The sequence below is a fragment of the Triturus cristatus genome, chromosome 6, assembly GCF_964204655.1.
Source record: "Triturus cristatus chromosome 6, aTriCri1.1, whole genome shotgun sequence".
In the NCBI taxonomy this organism is placed as follows: domain Eukaryota; kingdom Metazoa; phylum Chordata; class Amphibia; order Caudata; family Salamandridae; genus Triturus; species Triturus cristatus.
The window spans coordinates 1,244,716,627-1,244,735,247 of record NC_140589.1 but is presented as its reverse complement, the minus strand read 5'-3'; the positions used below and the strand labels follow the sequence as shown (position 1 = coordinate 1,244,735,247).

General features: G+C 49.0%; 1 protein-coding gene across 1 annotated transcript in view; it reads right to left on the bottom strand.

Annotated features, from left to right (window-relative positions):
- TTC27 (tetratricopeptide repeat domain 27) overlaps window positions 1-18,621 on the bottom strand; it is a 1,631,130-nt gene that overhangs the window by 114,885 nt on the left and 1,497,624 nt on the right. The window contains exon 17 of the mRNA XM_085612184.1: window positions 10,653-10,850. Coding sequence (XP_085468310.1) covers window positions 10,653-10,850 — 198 coding nt within the window. The remainder of the gene's footprint in view (window positions 1-10,652; window positions 10,851-18,621) is intronic.

Below are 18,621 nucleotides of genomic sequence, written 5' to 3'. Positions count from 1 at the left end.
TAGCTCATAGCCAAGAAGTTGTAGGCAGCTGTAGAGATGTCCCAATTACCCAGGATCCCATGTGCTGCTCCACAAGCCATTATCCGGACACCAGAACAGGTCAACTCGTGAGACACTAAGGGCCTCATTAGTCGATCGAAATCCGGCACCGGAGCCACCAGGCTGGTCAAGCACAAATCCAAAGGCCATTCAAAAGGACAATCCAGGCAGTGAAGCACAGGCTGCACGCAGGTGAAGTAGCAATACCGGAAAGATAATCCATATGCCAGGCTTAAGGTCGCCAATGGCAGAGTTCCATAAAAGTCAAGCATCCTATCTCGAAGAAGATGCAGGCGGGACAGGTGCACGTGCGGCACAGAAGGAGCAGCCATTCCGTAGGATGAAAAGGAAAAGCAGCACACCCGCCACTAGCGCCAGAAGCAGCGGAACACCTCCAAAGATGCTCGAGAAAAGGGAATGAAAAAAGCCCGGAACCACACCAAAAATAGTTTGGAAAGAGGTCACGAGACCCGAGCCCACAAGTTTAAAAAAATGAGCCAGGCCGGTCGTGGACGAGGCATTGAAAATAGTTTGGATCAAAGAGCCGAAATGTAGGGGGAGGTCAGTATTCAGAAGCGCCTGTACCTCTGTGCGCGTATTAGCCACGTGAAGGTCGAATGTTTCACGAGATGAAGTCAAAGACACCTCTTTTTGGGACAATAGGGCTCTTATTCTGCTCAACTTGTTGAACTCTGCTTTCAAGGTTGGAATTGAAGGCCAGATGGAAGCATCCAGCCGCCCATGCGGGGGTGGAAAGAGAACATTATTGCAGCAGACCACTTTCTGCGAGACAGTTACAATATACGGGATTCCCACTAACATCCCACAGCAAGCTTCACTATTCAAAATCAAATAACTACCGTTAGCAAGCAGTGCGAAAGAAGGCGTAATCACAGGCACTGGGACACCCCGTAGGATGCATGCTAAATTCGGTGCTTGTACATTGCATGCGCCGTGTAATTGAATGTGCCTACATACCAAGGAATGGTCAGGTGACGTGGTACATTCCTCGCCCTTCAAATAAACCTCAGTCCCGTCCCTAGTACATCTATACGTAAAGGGGAGGGACCAAACCTCATGTATGAAAGCGGTGCCCAGCGGTTCATATCTACCCAAAGCATAATGTTTCATACAAGACGTAAACTTAAAAAGCGCAAAAGGGAGAGTTATCAATCCGTGGACTAACCACGTAGCCGAATTGATCTCCGCTACAGAAAAAGGCAATGGTTCTAATTTTTCAATATGTAACAATGAATATGTAGCATCCTTCATGGACATAAATCGCTGCTTGTCAGTAAGGTTAAAGGGAAGGAATAACGATGTAGTGTTAAGATAGTCCCAAGGGACTCTCCCCGCCTTTAACGTCTGCAATGTCCATGCAAACTGCATAACAGAACGCAACTGGTTTTGACCATGATATATCACAGACATATCATCATGCACAATATCAACTACTGATGAAACAATATTATCTAATGTATAAATCCTAGAAGAGAGAGTGCTAATGCTGTTATCTATAACGGCCAAAACCTTTTCCATGTTGGCTTGGTCAATAGCCCTCAATCTGGAAGCCGCCTCAATCTGTGACAACTTCCAGACTTCGTTGTAAATAGCATACGCCCACCTCTTGGTTCTGCCACCCACAGGACCCTTAACAAAATCATTCAAATCTATTTTGTCATGTAATTGTGATAAATGAACTTTGACAGACGCCAAAGTGGAATGTCGCAGCCAAGATTGACATAACTTGCCCACAGAGTATGTAGTTACAGTATGTGACGACTCAAACCGAGGGTCTACGCGTTCCTGAGTATACCCCGGTTTCAGTCCCAGAAAACGTCGTTGACAGATATCTGAACTGCTTTGCCAAATTAACCAACCCTCACCATTAACTTTCGAAATATTGAAAGATGTATTTGAAACTAAGGAGTGCAAAGCAGCAAGGGACAGATCTGTGTGGTTATCCCAATTGGGATAAGCGCCCAGATCCGGCACAGAAGGTGATTTTAATTGTTTAGAAGTGGCCAATCCAAAACAGGTGGTTTGGAAGATGGATGAATTCAAAAATAAAATATGATTTGGTATAAGACAGGCACGATGTAAAGCCTCTGTACCCTGTACCTGCCACGGCTTGGAACCCCAAACCGACTTTAGATCAATAGTAGCCTTCCATACATCATATCCTTTGATTGACAACTCGTCCATAAAGGACTTGGAATAAAGTATCTTTGTGTGTGTCAGTCTAACCTTTGCGGCAGACTCAGGCAGCACCTTAAAATAAAACGCTGCCGGGTTGGAAACACTGAAATCGGTAAAATATGAATACTTGTTAACTAGTGTTTGTGAACTTCCGAATTCGGGAGTAGGACAGTGTTCCCATTGGGTAAAATTTACAAAATTTCTAAATGTATTTGCTTTATGCAGGAAATGATTGCCATAATGTTGAAAACAATACTGTTCCGCATAATTAGCCGCATTTTCGTATAAATCTTCAGCATCAAAAGCGGCATAATATTTCAAATCAGAAAACAGTGACTCAATGGCGTTGTAAGAGGGAGGAGGGCTCGGCTCAGCGGAAGTCGGAAAACCCGGATGGAGCCATGACGAGAACACCGGATATCAACCGCGTTCTAGTCTCCCTTGGAACGCGTGACGTCAGGACGCAGCCGCCAATGGAGCACAAGAGGGGCGGAATCAGGAAGGAGGAAGAGCGGAGCAGGACGGAGAGCGAGGGGATCGAAGGTGAATGGACGACGGAGCAACGGATATCCAGAGCGGAGGACAGCGAGGTTCCAGAACGGAGGACCGGAGGCGCTGTCGGAGAGCAGGAGCGGACGGGACGACAGAAGAAGGACGGAGACCCCAGCGCAGGTGTCCCAGAGCCCACAGCGACGACCGAACAGGAGTTTGCTGCTTTCAAGCCCGGCGGCTCACGAGAAGGAGAGGACGCCCCGGGTCCGGCTGCCGCGGCCTGGTACACGGGTCGTGGCCTCAGGCAAGTGCCGCTTAGAGGGTCTTTTTGGTGGGGTAGCTGGAATACCTATTAGGAGACACACCCTACCGGAGCCCACTATTCCCTCACGAACCTTTAGAAGGGTTCCTCCCTGACATCCCCATTCCCTCCCCCACGTCGTTATGGTGAAGGTGGCACAACGTAAGGAATAGGAAGGGTAAAGCCTAACCCGAGTGTTTTCTGTTCTTTGTTTTTCAACCCTGGTGAGGAGAACCCTGGAGACAGCCAGACCCGAGGAGGGACGACCAGGACATCCCAGAGTAAAGAGTGGTAGATGGACACATACCCCTTTGAAACAAGGAGACGAGAACCCTAACTTCTTGGAAGAGATTATTAATTTCCCGTTGAACCTATGGTATAACACTGACTGTCTTTCTCTTACTGTGGCAAATAAACAGTATCCCTCTCATAGACACATAACCTGACTGCTTGTCCTTCTATACCACTACTCTGCCCTCAAGCCTCCTTACAGGCGTGTACATCCCAATCATCAGAACGTATGTACTGCCTGACCACATCACCCATAGAAACACGAAATACATTAGGTACATTAATGACCTCTGTAGGCCCATGAATTTGGAATTTAACAGCATCCCATGCGATTCCATCCAAGACGGGCCAGGCAGTAATATTCACAAAGGTCTGGTCCCTCTTCATGACGTGGGACGAGGAGTGGGGGGCCAAAGTTCCATTGATAAGTCTAATTGTCGATCTCTCACTCAGATAGTGGCCATCCACAAGACGGAAAAAAACTATCACAAATCCAATGGACATAAACAAAAAGATACTGAAAAGCAACAGCCAAATGTACGTCCAAGGGGCAATCAAAAAATGTCTCTTAAACCAGCAGAAAAAAACAGCAACGTTCGATGGGGGGCTTGAGGGCAACGAGTTAGTGTCAAAGGAGAAACGGGACTGTCCAAGCGCCGTAGATTGCAAAACAGGCGAGGGACCACGTGTATGATAAGCATACTCAGTCTCTTCGGGCAAACCACCAGCCGATGGTATCAACAAGGGATCAGTAACCGATTGCATCTCGATGGCAACATCAGGCAAGGTGTTAGAAGCAAGAGTCAACATTGAATTTCTTTGCATCGTCTGGCATGAAACTGCTGGAGTCATGCTAAGAAGTATCGGCCACTCGCTGAAGTTTGACATTGTCAATAGAGATGTACCTGTTCTCTTTGCGACCAGGAAGTGGAGGTAATATGACTGTTCTTGTTCCCTGCACTCCAAGCACTGGAACTGGTGCACGATAAGAGGGGCCGAACTCCTTCTTGTTCTCCACCTTCTCACGGACCAGATCTCCAACTCGGGGTAGCCAGCCGACTACCGGAACCTGAACTTCAACTTCAGATGTGGAGGGCAAGTGTTCCTTCGATAGAGTGTCTCTGGCTTCTTGTAGAGTCTGTAAAACAGCACAGTGATCATCTACGTCAAAGGGTGCGGTCGCCGCCGCCATGTCTAGACCATCAAGGTCCGGTACAAACATTCTGATTCCGAAGAGCATCATGTACGGGGTCCGCCCACCCAGAGACCTTCTAGGGAGATTATTAAGTGCACGTTGAACGTTATACAAATGGGCTAGCCAGTTCCGGCCTGTGCCTAAAACACGGGCTGTCAATGATTGCTTTAAGTCACGGTTCATTCGCTCCACCACACTATTACCCTCAGGTCGGTAGGGGGACGAAAATTTGACTAGGACCCCCAAATTTCTCATAGCCTCCTTGTAAGCCTTAGAGGCGAACGCAGGGCCCTGATCAGAATGGAAGGTACCACACGCAAAAGTTCCCACAAAGACACGCAAATCTCTGATGACAGTCCGCGAGTCAGCACTCCTTTGTGGCCATACCCACAGAAAACGTGTGCACGAATCCACTGCAACCAAGATGTACTTGTACGCAGTATCAGAAGAAAAAGGACCGCAGTGATCCAAATAAACACAACCAAATGGTTTATTGGATATGTACAACTGTGTTTGTGATGGGCGCGCAACAGTAGAAGGTTTAATCTGTTGGCAAATGTCACAATCAAGAACATAAGCGCGCGCTTGTTTATATAAACCAAACCACCAGTAACGTTGTTGTAGCAGAGATATTGTGGCTGACACTCCGGCGTGGGCTGACGCCAACCCCTCATGAGCAGCCAGAATCAGTGCGGGTCTGCAGTCCGCGTTGGGAATAATTCTGTCACCAACGTCGTTAATCCTCACTAATGGGACATTATCAGGACTTAAACGGTAAATGTAACGAGAAGGAAAACCCTTCGGGTAAACGCCTCCCTTTTCTGTAGCAGCAATAGCTGCCAAGATGTCATCATCAATCTTACTCTTTGATCTGGTTACTGCTGCCACTAAGTATGTAGCCACTGCTGTTTTTGCTGCCTCGTCAGCCAAGCTGTTGCCGACAGCATGGACACCAAGTCGTTGGTGACCAAGAGTGTGAATTACATTCACGAGTGGGAGACGTTCTTTAAAGTCTGCCACTCGAACCCAAAGCGTTTTATGCTTAATTGTGCCACCTTTCGTGTCTCGATAATCATTCTGAGACCAGAAGTGTAAATTGTCATTATAGGACTGGACACAGTAGAAAGAATCACTCACAATTAGAGTAGTGACTCGGGGATCAGCAAACTCCAGTGCAAGCACTAGAGCCCGAAGCTCCGCCAATTGCGCGGTACAATCGCCCAATGACTGCGTATGCACTGCATCAGATTGGAATTCACCATTTACGAAAGTACCTACGACAATTGCGCAAGCCGCTGAGTAGGCGTGCTTTGATCCAATTGCGGGCTGCGCAGACCCGTCAGTGTATATGACACAATGGTATTCTTGGAGCGGGCGCAAAGACAGAGGAGCCGGATGAACGAATTCATACTGCAAGAACTCTTGAGTCTGTAATGAGGCATCAAAGATGTAGGTGACGTCTGGCGACGTCAGCGTCGTGGCCCATTGTATCCACCGAGGATGCAAAGCTTTAGAATTTGGTACACTTGCCTTTGTCACCGCTTCTAAGGCAGGATAGGGTGTTACGACCAGAATCTGTTTCCCATGTGACAGTGCGCGTTCTTTAAGGATCGCCATCTGTACAGCAGTCAGAACTTTTTCGACCGCGGAAAAACGTAATTCAGCAGAGGTGTACAAGTGGGATTTGTACGCAATGGGGACTGTATCGCCCTCATTAAACGTCAAATACGTGAAACCCACGGCGCCTGGCACTATTCTTATTACCAGGTTGGTGCGGTTATCACGTGTCAGCAAATATTGTGAAGCAAGAAGGTCAGCCTGTAAAGACTGTAAAATTTTAGAATGTTCCAGCTGCCAGCTAGACTTCGAAAATGTGGGTCGTACCAAGGCGTAAAGCGGCTTGATACGCTGGGCATAATCAGGAATGTACGTACGGCCGAAATTCAGAAAACCCAGCAGAGATTGTAATTTCTTTAGTGTCGTTGGCGCACTCAAGCATGCGCACTTCTCCAGAAAGTGGGGAGCTAACCCCTTACCTTCATTATTGAGCTCGTAGCCCAAAAACAACACTGTATATTCCGCGATGTGAGACTTCGCAAAATTGAATTTGTAGCCATAGTCAGCAAAACTCACTACAATATTGTCGACTCGAGACAGATGCGGCAACAGCTCGTCATCCGTGAGGTAGATATCGTCAACATAGGAGTATGCCTCGGGGTCTATTCTTTCTAAGAGAGAAACCACGCGAGCGGAAAAGACGCCAGGGCTATTTTTGTAGCCCATGGCTAATCTCGTAAACTGTTATTGTTTTCCGCCCGAAGTAAACGCTGTCCACTGGCTACTCAGTGTGGACAGGTTATGGCTAAAAAAGCCATTGGAAATGTCAAGTGTCGTTTTAAACCGTTTACGCACGAGACTGTCGACTAGAGCCGAGCTATGTGTATTTTGTACCGCGCAGGTCCGGCAATGGGAGTTTAGGTGCCGGTAATCCAAAACTAAACGGTACGAGCCGTCAGGCTTCGTCACAGTGAATAAAGGGTTATTCATAGGGGACACACATGTTTCAATTACACCCTGATATTCCAATTGTTCAAGGATCGCCGCGACGTGAGGTCTAGCTTCACGACGCATGGGATATTGGGGCTGAGGCTGGGGCATAGACCGCAATGGAATCTCATGGCAGGGGGACAACCGGTCCCAACCCACTTGAGTACGATATACCGCTGGCGCAAGCGCCAGCGCCCACTCACCAGCGTACATTTCAGCTTGGTCCTTAGGCACCGTGTGCGCAAAGGACGGGAGGATTTTCTCCTCCCCTCTAGGAGCTTCCAAAATGAAGGCTGGGGGCCAATCTGCCTCCGCTAGGAGGATATCATAGGTGGTGGTCAGATTATCCCAAAAAATCCCTTTTATAGTTCGTTGTATGTCACCCTCTATTAATAAGACTATTTCATAAAGTCTATCAGGGGGAGCCACTCTGGTATCAGCTGTTTCAACAGTAACCAATACATCAGTTGCTGTCGCCGCCAGAAATGGACGCAGAGCTTGACGGACTATGGTAATTTCTGCCGCGCTGTCCAGTAGCGTCAGCGCCCATGTCCGGTTCTGAAGCTGTGTCCGCACTATCTGAGGCATATTTTGCCGTCAGAGCCGCCACTTTCTTCTTCTGAAACGGGGGTCTTTGTCGAGCAAACTCGTCCTGCTTGCCTTTACCCTCAGTCTGTCGGGGTTGGTCACGCTGTTGTGGAGCACCCCGACCTTTGCCACCGCCTCCGCCACCAGACTGTGTAGCCGATGTTTCCTGTGAAGAACGAGGAGAGAGCGGTTCAGAAACCTGAAATCTATCAGGAGACTTAATAGTAGCACGATCTCGCAGATCATAAGTGCGTTCACTACTTGACTGAACGGGAGAGGCAGGCCGAGAGCCCTGTTTCTGCTGCTGCTTTCCCTGTTGTTTAGTCCGCCAAGGTTGTTTTGGAAAAATTGGCCGACCATCCTCACCAAAAGTTTCTGCCTTACCCTGCTGCTTAGAATCGGGATTTTTGATCACAGGCTTAACTCCTAAAGAGCTACGACCCAAATCGCGATATGCTTCTGAAATTATTTTTGCAAATTCCTGCGGCTTGTCCTCTTCAGCAACTTTCTTCAGTTCATTACGAACCTGAAAGTGCAACGCATCACCCTTAAGGTTTCCCATTATCATGGTAGCCACCAGGCCAAAATCTCCGAGGAGCCGCATCCCCAATTCTATCGCAGACTCCGCTCCATGGTCCTCTTGAACCTGTTTAATTATGGAGGGCAGCTGTAACATAGACGGAGTGCCGAAGCACTGCGCGTACGTCGCAGCAAAAACCTTACCCCAGGATACACAATCATCTATATGGGGAACTAAGTCTTTAGGCAAACTAATGGTGAGGATCCTGTGTTTTTCCACAGGAGTTGTATGCGGATAAACCGCCTCTATTTGGTCAAATTTTTCAGCAAGCCAAAAAGGATAATCATCCCTTGTGAGGGGGCGCTTGCCCACAACAGAATTGACCATAACAGGACTAATGACCACCGCGTGACGATCACTAGGTTGTCCCGCACTAACAGGCGCCCCCGCCTGTACAGTGCGCGACACATACTGCACCAACGCCCTATATACTGATATAAGGGCAGTGTGTAGTACACGCAATTCAGCCACCGTCACCGTGAGGTAACGGGGATGAGGCGTAAATCCGGCTAGTACCGGCCAAGTGGCCCCTGCAATTGATAAAGGGCCCATTCTCGGCGGTATAACCACATGGGGGAGGGCGCCATTAAACCAAATCTGATGTTGCCAAGCAGATATTGGTATCTCCTGTGTCCTATACGGCGCATAGTTAGCAGGCACGGCAGTAGCAGTGTAAGAATGAAAGGTATCGTCATCCCCACTGACTGCCGGAATCGTCACCCAGGAATAGAACAACTCAAACGGGTGAGCCGCATCGGCTCCCACCACAAAGATGACGTCCATGCCCGTGTCCGGCACCCCATACTGCGTCAAATGACGTTTCAGAGCTGCACGGCTGTGCGCCGCAATGTCTACTGCCATAAGGACAAGCTATACTTCAAGTATTTAGTAGCACAAGGGTTCAATAACCTTTTTAATGATCAAGCTTGAAAGAACCTATATCAATAGAACTAGGTAGGTTTAAATCCGTCAGACTTGTTATCCGGAAACAAGAATGAGGGTGCTGTGGACTAAATGTAAGCACTACTAAGGCGTTTCAACTCATAGACCAAACGTTAGGTGCGCCATGTTGCAGGGATTCTGCTGATACACAGAACTATGCGAAGAACCCCAGGACCTCAGTGAATTGTGGTGTACCAGAAACTCACCTCAGAACCCAGAACCCAGTATCCGGCTAGCATAAGTGTCCCATTCGTTATCCGAGGTTTAGCTCGGCGGTCCCAATGAATAGACAACCCAGAACAAGCGACTCAGTACATACTCAGGAATGGTGGGAATCGAAGATACCTATTCGTATATTATTCTCACATCAGTCCACAACAATAATCAACAGAGACACGTTGTAAATAAAAGGGGTTTATTTTTATAGACCACGTGTCCTAAGATGCAGTACTTTGGCTAATACAAGCAGACAAATGATTAATATCAAAACCAGCAACATAGTTACAATACCATAGAATATAAAAGGGGTGATCATATTATAATGACAGTGGATACTACCACCTTCCCTTTACTAAGAAGCTAATATTATTATTATGCTAATAGAAGGTCTCTTAGGCTTGAATAGGGGACCCCATACCTCAAAGATCAGCTTAGTGAAATCACATCACAGGAGCATCAGGAGACTTCTCGCAGGAAGGCTCGTCTTCGGTCTGAATAATAAACATGATGTCTGTGATACTAAAAGCACTAATTTTCAGGCATTTGCAGCTGCGCGTGTGTTATGGCTAAATAGTGGGCCGATCAACCTAGAGTGAAAAACATGCATTGTGTAATAACCCAGACTGTTTGTCACACCATGTACAGACCAAGGTCGCTGCGCAGAGCTTGGGATGGTAACAACAGATTGCTCTTGTGTGAAGCAAGTCTCGAGTCAGCAGTTTGTTTTAAGAAATAACATGTAAACGCAGTGCCGTGTGCAAAAGCAAAAAGATGGCTTTCTAACATCTAACGTGGTTATGCTAACTTAACAATGCCTGTACGTATTCAGAGAGAACTCACGACAACAGGCTCTCCTTTTTCCGCTTGTGTACACAATGACCATGTTTCTAACCAGTAAAGTAGGAAGAAAAGAACGATCTGATACAAGGTCCACAAATGTGTTTTTTGGTAGTGACACCCTAGAATGCTAGTCAGATTGCAATGAAGCTGCATTACTTTCTTCATTTTCGTAGATTTGTGCAGAATAGTACAGGTCTGAAGAACCCCTGTTTTTTCTCACCGGCTTTCAGTGACATCTCTCTCCGACAGAACTATATAGTTGAAGTTCCCACAGCCACTTTACACTACTTAACAATCTGTACTCATAAATTCAGATTTTATTCTCTGCTAAGACTGTCCAAATTTGAGATCATGATACACCACAACAAGACTCTAGGGATCGGCATATTAGGAAAACGCTCTAACACAATTTTGATTACCTTTTCATTATCCTGAGCATCACCGCTCTCACCGTTTCCACAGAGTTTTGCATACAGTCTCCATATTTCTCCATCACTTGTGTCTCTTGATGTGACCCTCCCAAATAGCTCCTTCAGTTTCCCTTTCTGGCCAGTTGCTAGTTCTCCTTGGCGATCGGCTAATTCATCCGTCACTGCCCTCACTAGGACCCTTAACACCTTTTGGAGGACAAATGAACATAAGTTAGTAGTAAGTATCAGTTTCATACCTACAATATTCAATATATACAACACACATATCCTTAATGTTGGTGTATGGTCTAATCCAGGATCAATGTTTTATCGTTCCACTGCATCAATCGACATATCACAGTTAGAAGGTCTGGTCCTGGGTTTGGTTGCTCAGTAGACTAATGCATCCATTCCAGGAATCTGTGTTTGACCTCACGGTCACAGCATCAAATAACAGTAGATCCACCCAGTCTTTCATCCTTCTGAGATTGAAAAAATGAGCAACATTATTTGGATCAATCAATCAATGTATTTGTAAAGCATGCTACTTACCCGTGAGGGTCTCAAGGCGCTGAGGGGAGGGGGGTACCGCTACTGCTCGAAGACCCAGGTCTTGAGGAGTCTTCTGAAGGCAAGTAGGACCTGGGTCTGCCGTAGGTGGGCAGGGAGGGTGTTCCAGGTCTTGGCAGCGAGGTAGGAGAAGGATTTGCCGCCGGAGGTTGTTCGTTGGATGCGGGGGACAGCGGCGAGGGCGAGGCTGGCGGAGCGGAGCTGGCGGGTGGGGGTGTAGAAGCAGAGTCTGCTGTTAAGGTAGGCTGGTCCGGCGTTATGGAGTGCTTTGTGTGCGTGGGTGAGGAGCTTGAAGGTGATCCTCTTATTGACGGGGAGCCAGTGTAGGTGTCTCAGGTGGGGGGGTGATGTGGCTGCGGCGGGGGACGTTGAGGATCAGTCAGGCGGAGGTGTTTTGGATGCGTTGTAGTCGTCGTAGGTGTTTGGCTGAGATTCCTGCGTAGAGTGCGTTGCCGTAGTCCAGTCTGCTGCTTACGAGGGCCTGTGTTACTTTTCTTCTTGTTTCGGTCGGGATCCACTTGTAGATCCTGCGTAGCATTCAGAGGGTGTTGTAGCAGAAGGAGGAGACGGCGTTGACCTGTTTGGACATGGAGAGGGAGGAGTTGAGGATGAATCCTAGGTTGCGTGCATGGTCCGTCGGTGTCGGTGCTGTTCCCAGTTTGGTCGGCCACCAGGAGTCGTCCCAGGCTGAGGGGGTGGGTCCGAGGATGAGGACCTCCGTCTTGTCCGAGTTCAGCTTCAGACAGTTGCTCCTCATCCAGTCGGCGACGGCCTTCATTCTCTCGTGGAGGTTGGTTTTGGCGGTGTGTGGGTCCTTTGGGAGGGAGTGGCTGCGGATCGGAAGGCGGCTGATAGGTCCAAGAAGATGAGGGCTGTTGTTTCGCCGTTGTCTAGTTGGCGCCTGATGTCGTCTGTGGCGGTGATGAGGGCTGTCTCGGTGCTGTGGTTTCGTCTGAATCCGGACTGGGACGGGTCCAAGATGTTGTTGTCTTCGAGGTGGCGGGCCAATTGTATGTTGACGATTTTCTCGATGACCTTCGCCGGGAACGGGAGCAGGGAGATGGGCCAGAGGTTCTTGAGGTCCTTGGGGTCCGCTTAGGGCTTCTTGAGGAGGGCGTTGATTTCAGTGTGCTTCCAGCTTTCCGGGAATGTCGCTGTTTCGAAGGAGATGTTGATGATCTTCCGTAGTTGGGGTGCGATGACTGCATCTGCTTTGTTGAATACGTGGTGTGGGCACGGGTCTGACGGGGATCCTGAGTGGATGGAGTTCAGGTGGTTGGTGCTGGTGCTGTTCGCAGGGGAGGTGGAGTCTGGTGCAGTCGGGGCGGTCGTGGTGTTGAAGCTGTCATGGATGTCAGCGATCTTGCGGTGGAAGAAGGTGGCTAGTGAGTCGCACAGTTCTTGTGAGGGCGGAATGTCGTCGGCGCTGGGGTTGGAGAGTTCCTTTACGATGCTGAAGAGTCCTTTGCTGTCGACATTAAACAGGCTTCATTCAGCACTGGGATTGCTAGGGGTGAAAGTGTGCTTTAAAAATGCATGTTATGTTTTGCTAAAGTAAAATATCTAGTGCACTGGGTCGCCTCAATAAGTTATTTCATGTTGACCTTGGTCCTTTTGGGAGTGCATGATTTTTGTTTACTCATTTCACAAAATATTGATAATTCTAAACTGACCATTCTTAAATCTACTTCCCTCTTGTTCTCAAACAACAGAACTACTTATAAAAAGTGACACTGAGATTGTATGCTGGGCCACACAATAGCAGCACTTCTGTTTCTGGATGTTCTCCCTATGAAGTATGCTGTCTGTCAAGGCAGGGATACAAAAGGGATGATTACCTATATAAACAAAATGTATAATAGGGCGGACCATGGTTACTCAATCAATGCCTTGGTCTTCTTCACTATGATAAATTCTTCATGTATCAACACTCTTGAATAAAAAGGCAATCAGTAGACGGTTAGAGAATTTGGATCAAGTAAACGCCAAAGACCTTTGTTACGAGGAGGGCAAAATGGTATCGCTGGTTAGAATACTGCTGCACCATATTTGAACTGACCTGGTGTTTTATTTTTTTCCTTTTTTTTGGCAGAGTTTTATATAGTGCGAACTTGACCCGAATCCAATCAGGTATCAGAGCGCTTTACATAGCACCAGTTACGTTACATGAGGACACACATTCATATATATATGTTTTTTTATTAGGCACGGGGAGATTAAGTGATTTGCCCAGAATCACAGGATGTTTAGCGTCATTACCGAGACTCGAACCCAGTTCCCCCAGGTCCGAGGTCGAGCGCCCTAACCGTTAGGAAAACTCCTCTCCCCTAGATTCAGGAGTGGGAAGACTGTTTGGAAACCCCGCACCTAAATCTAGCCACTCATCATCTGGGCCAAAGTGTGGGTATTAGATGAGACAGAACGTTGGCAGACCTCCACATTTTGCACAAGACTCAAAAAATGTACTTTGGTGACCTTTCTCTCATTATAAAGTACATTGGTGTCTGTAGAGAAGTTATTATATAGCAAATGAACACCGCTAATCCAGGCACTGGATTACAACAGTAAAATAAATGTTGTCTAGCCCTTAAACTGCCAGCATAATTGATGCTCAGTTCATGTAGCCTTAGTCCTGTGGCGTAACAAGGGAGCCCCCCTGCACAGTACATGCGGTGGGCCCCACGCTCAGAACCCAGCCCCGAGCTCTCAGGCCAGGGACCTGCCAGTGCCATGGGGGCTTTTGTTACACTACTGCCTCAATCCTAGAAAAATCCAGTGTTGACACCTCTGAAAGTAGTGCACGAGGAAAATGAGAAAATGTTGGCAATATCTCCTTGTTCGTATGGCAATCAGTCCCAATTGAAGGGATTAAGCATATCAGTGGTCATTAAGACACGGCTGACTTAATCTCTTGGTTGGATTAGTCCCTAAAAGAAAAATAATGATTCAACAAGAAACAGAATTGACACTTGGATAACTCGTGACAGGATCAGACTTTTATAAATTGGTCAGCTACATCCAATATGGACAGCTAGATCTAACAATGCAAAACCAAGGAAAGGGGAAAACTCTGTAATTACGTCTCTTGTACCTGGTTGATTTGACAGAGTCTCCAACCATAGAGAGATAGGTATCCCTGGAGGAACTGTAGCAGGTAGCAGAACCGAGAAATCCCTCCATCGATTCTGCACAACTGTATATCATAGTGCCTGCGTGCAGCTTATCCTAAGGACCATACATTCTGCAGAAAGGTGCAGACGTCCATGTTCCAGCTCAGCAGCAACCAATCTGCCAAGCTGAAATATGTAATAGTGGAAGAACGAGCAAGGCTTTTTACCTGAGGCAGAAAGGAATGGGAAAGGGAATGGGCTCTAGACTGAAAACGTAAGGCGGTACGAGTGCCAGATCTGGCGCTGTAAGAAATGTTGTCATCGGGCTCATGGTCAAGCAGAAAATTCAGGGCTAATTCAAGACCACATGTTTGAGGGTAAATACATACATTAAACTACATTTTTAAGTATACTCTTAAACCCAGTGCTTTAAATGGGCCGGTACTGTCCGGTACGGAGTACCGGCCCTTTTTTCATTTTTAGGACAAGAGTACCGGCACTTCTCAAGAGAAATGCAATACCTTTAATTGGAGAGTACCGGCACTTCTCAGAAACAAGCAGGTACTCTGGCACAGAGTACCAGCACTTCTATTTTTCCATTTCAAGCACTGCTTAAACCACAAATAAAAACGTGAAGGAGGCATCTAGTTTTCCATAATTCTACTCATGTTGAAGGTTACAACACTCCAGGGCTGACAAGAGTCGCACCCACCTGAAGCCGTGAACTATAAACCCATAAAAGAAAGAGAGAGAGAGAGGTGTGTGTGTGTGTGTGTGTATATATATGTATGTGTGGGGAAAGAGAGTGCGTTCTTTGCATTTTGTTGTCATTTTTTAACATAAAATAAATTATATAGTTGTATTGTTGTTTTTACTTCACACCGCTACAAGTGAAGTAAGAACCCGGGCCGGGTAGGCGAAGCCGGACCCAATAGGGGCCCGGGCAAAACGCCGTCCGGGGGCGGCGCCCCTCCCTCGGCCACCCCCCTCAGGCATTTACATAAGGGCTAGGCCGACGGGGGCCAGGATTGGCCCCCCGAGGGCGCGAGCGAGCCCCCCCCCCCCCCAATCAGGGGTCGAGCTCAGGGGCCAAGGGGGGGAATAAAAGGGGGTCACCGGGTCCAGTGACCACAAATCCCCCCCCCGGGCCAAGGGCGAAGAAAGAAGAATCGGCGCGGGCTTACCTGGAGGCGACCGGCGGCGTAGAAAGGAGTTTTGGCGCCTAAATCCAAGCGGGTCGAGTATTCGGAGGATCCAGCGAGGAATCAGCCCACGCTTCGCCAAGGCTCGGGGGCTTCGGACACATAGAGGGAGCACACGCCTTCGTCAGCCGCAGAGCAACGAGCCGGCCACCAAGGGACATGGGACGGAGTCCCCACCAGCAGGAAGGCAGAGGAGCGGGGCCGCCCCCAGCGCAGGGGGAAAGGCACACGTAGCGTCGACGGCCGCGGGGAAGACACAGCGGCTGGCAACGGGCACTGAGGGAACCCCGGGAGCAGCGGAGGCAGGCATTCCCCCCCTCGCAAGACGAAAGAAAGTAATGCCAACCAGAGAAGAGGACGACTTCCACCTCCACCTTGTCTTGCGGTGGCTCGCAGAGCAGTGATGTCAAGCAGGCTAACCAAAACCAGCAGTGAAGAAGGAACGGAAGTCCACCTCATCGCACAGAAGAAGGACGAAGGCAGAGAACGAGAGGAATGCCGGGGAAGCTGACCTACCTGACCGGAGAAGAGGACGACACGAGGACACTATGTGGCATTTCGCGCCTTTGGTCGGAAGGCAAAGTGCAGCCTTCACCCCCGCCCCACCTGTTGTCGAGGGTACGGGCAGGGACCACCACAGATGCAGGACTCACGGGCACTTGCAGCCAATACGGCGGTGCCCAGAGCAGCAGGAGCAATGGCCGGTGGTTTACCAGGAGTTGTGCCAGGCGATCGAGGCCGGGCAGTATGCCGGTACCGCCACCTGGATGCACCTAAAGCCAGAACAGCGGTGCTCACGACAACCAGTTCCGGGGCGGCTGGCGGGCTTTGCGCAAGCAACTGGGGGACATGAAGGCAAGGCACGAACCACGCGGTGGTCGGTGCGGGTGGCGGTGCCCCCGAGAAGGGGAAGGCCGGTGCGGGCGGCAGTGCCCCCATAGCAAGCCTGGAAGCAAATTAAGCGAAAAAAGGTAAGGAGCGGGGCTGCGCGAGGCTAGGGTACGGCCGACTCAATTTGGTAGGGAAGGGTTGCGGCCAGCGTACTCAAAGGTGTTAAAGAACCCCCACCCCAGCATAGAACAAAGAAAGAATGTAACCTTACGTTTAGTGCGTCAACCTCGAAAGGGCGGAACAGGGTTCGGATCCCAGTACACAGTCCGGTGCAATACTCGGTAATGAGCTCAGCCAAGCGGTGCCAGCGCTGCGGTGAGTGGGCCACGTCCTCTGGGGAATCAGTCAGGTATTTTCCAGGCTACCGTTAGGGGAGAGATGTTCAGCGATAGTTGACCCGTCTGTATCAGGGTGGGCGAATTTGTGTATCCACTAGAAAGTACCATGGAGAAGTAAGGCGACTAAATAAAAATTGCTCGACAATAAACAAATGGCCGGGAGGTAATAAAGCTGGGGTCCAGGAAAGTGCTCCGATACCTGAAATCTCCCAAGACGCACGCCTCTGGGTAGTAGCGTGCGAGAGACACAGCGACGGCGGTATTCTCCTCCCAATTAGAAAGATCGGCGTGTAGGGTGAGAAACGCGCAAATGGCGATTTCGAGGGCAAGGGAAATGACTTTTAGGCCAAATGTAGATCGGAACATGAGGGGGGGTCTTCTATCCCCCTCAGCGGTACACCTTCACACTATGTGTGTCTCGGGGTGCGAGGGAAGAGGTTCACGCAGCGTTGGTACGACCCCGGTTCGCCGCTTCCACATTCGGCAGTTGCGGCGGGTAGGCCGCATGAAACCTCCCACATTGGCCACATCTGCCCCCACTACTTTGTATCCCACGGGATCAGGAATACTTGGCCTCGGGCCAGTACCAGGTCTTATATTCAGCCTGGGTTACTTGTACACATCTTACCACTTTACGAAGCCCACGCATGAATGAGATCAACAAGGGCCAGAAAGTCGGGGAAGGTCAACGAGCATCCCCCTTTCGGCAAAGGAAAGGTTTTAAGAAGTTACGAGATTTCAAGGGGAAAGGTTCTAATCAACTAAGCGAAAGACCGCGAAACAAACGTAGCGAAGGTCACTATGGGCTGAAAAAAGCACCCACGTAGATAGGCGGTAGAGGGGAAACAGCCAACACCGGTACTGATTAGACGAAGTGCCACTAGCAAGGGCGCTCGTAGCAGGTTCAGGGAAACCTCACGCGACACATACAAGACCACGGGTCTGCCTTATGACACCAGTGCGGAGGCCTCTCGCAATCAGGGTTGAAACGGGAATGCGCTGATAGACCAGTAGAGCACATAATCTGTAGGATATGGGTTTCATCTAACTACTAGATGGCAGACGTTACACGGCAAATTTTCTGTTCTGCATCGCGGCCCAGGAGTAAGATAACTAGACACTAGTGGACTCACGGGAGAAGAAAGTAGAGTTTGAGCACCTCTACATAGGGAACACGACAGTCAATGTTAAACACCGGGGCAAAACATTGTAGTGCATTACTTGGGTTTTCGATACGGCGCTTTCTGCACTCCATGCGAGGCCTAAAGTATAGAGCAGCCCCCCCCCCCCCCCCCCCAACTACCAGTAGGGGCACTCCAACTATCGGCAAATAGCGCTGGTACTTTTGATATCAGGACCGCCTCGGCACGTTTCGCAGAGCCAAGCAGGGATCACCCATGTCACAGGAGTCGCCTGTCACGTGTAGCTAAGCGCTCGCTGCCCTTGGCCCATCCAGTTCACCTTCGGCTCATAATGTCATCCAGCACTTCCTTTTCCGGGTCTTGCTGTAACACTCGCGAAACTAGTACAACGACATTACTAGCAACGTTCGACAGACGTGACAGGCGCTAGGGTCGGTAAATAGGGAAACAATAATAAGGAAGGCATGCCACTGTTGACAGATGTCACAGGAACTGTTAATAGATGTCACAGGAGGAAGTTATTCGTATAAACAGAGGTCAGCGCAGTGATTGGACTGACGGTCACAACCTTCATGTGGCAGTATTTTACAGTGTCTTCGGGGGAAGGGTAGAATCTGCTTGTGGACAAAACACCCAGCCCAGGCAGTGCCTAATCGAGCTCTGGGTCTGGGTAACAAGCTTGCAACCCATATGTTCCCTTGGCACCTTAGCTGGGGTGACCGATA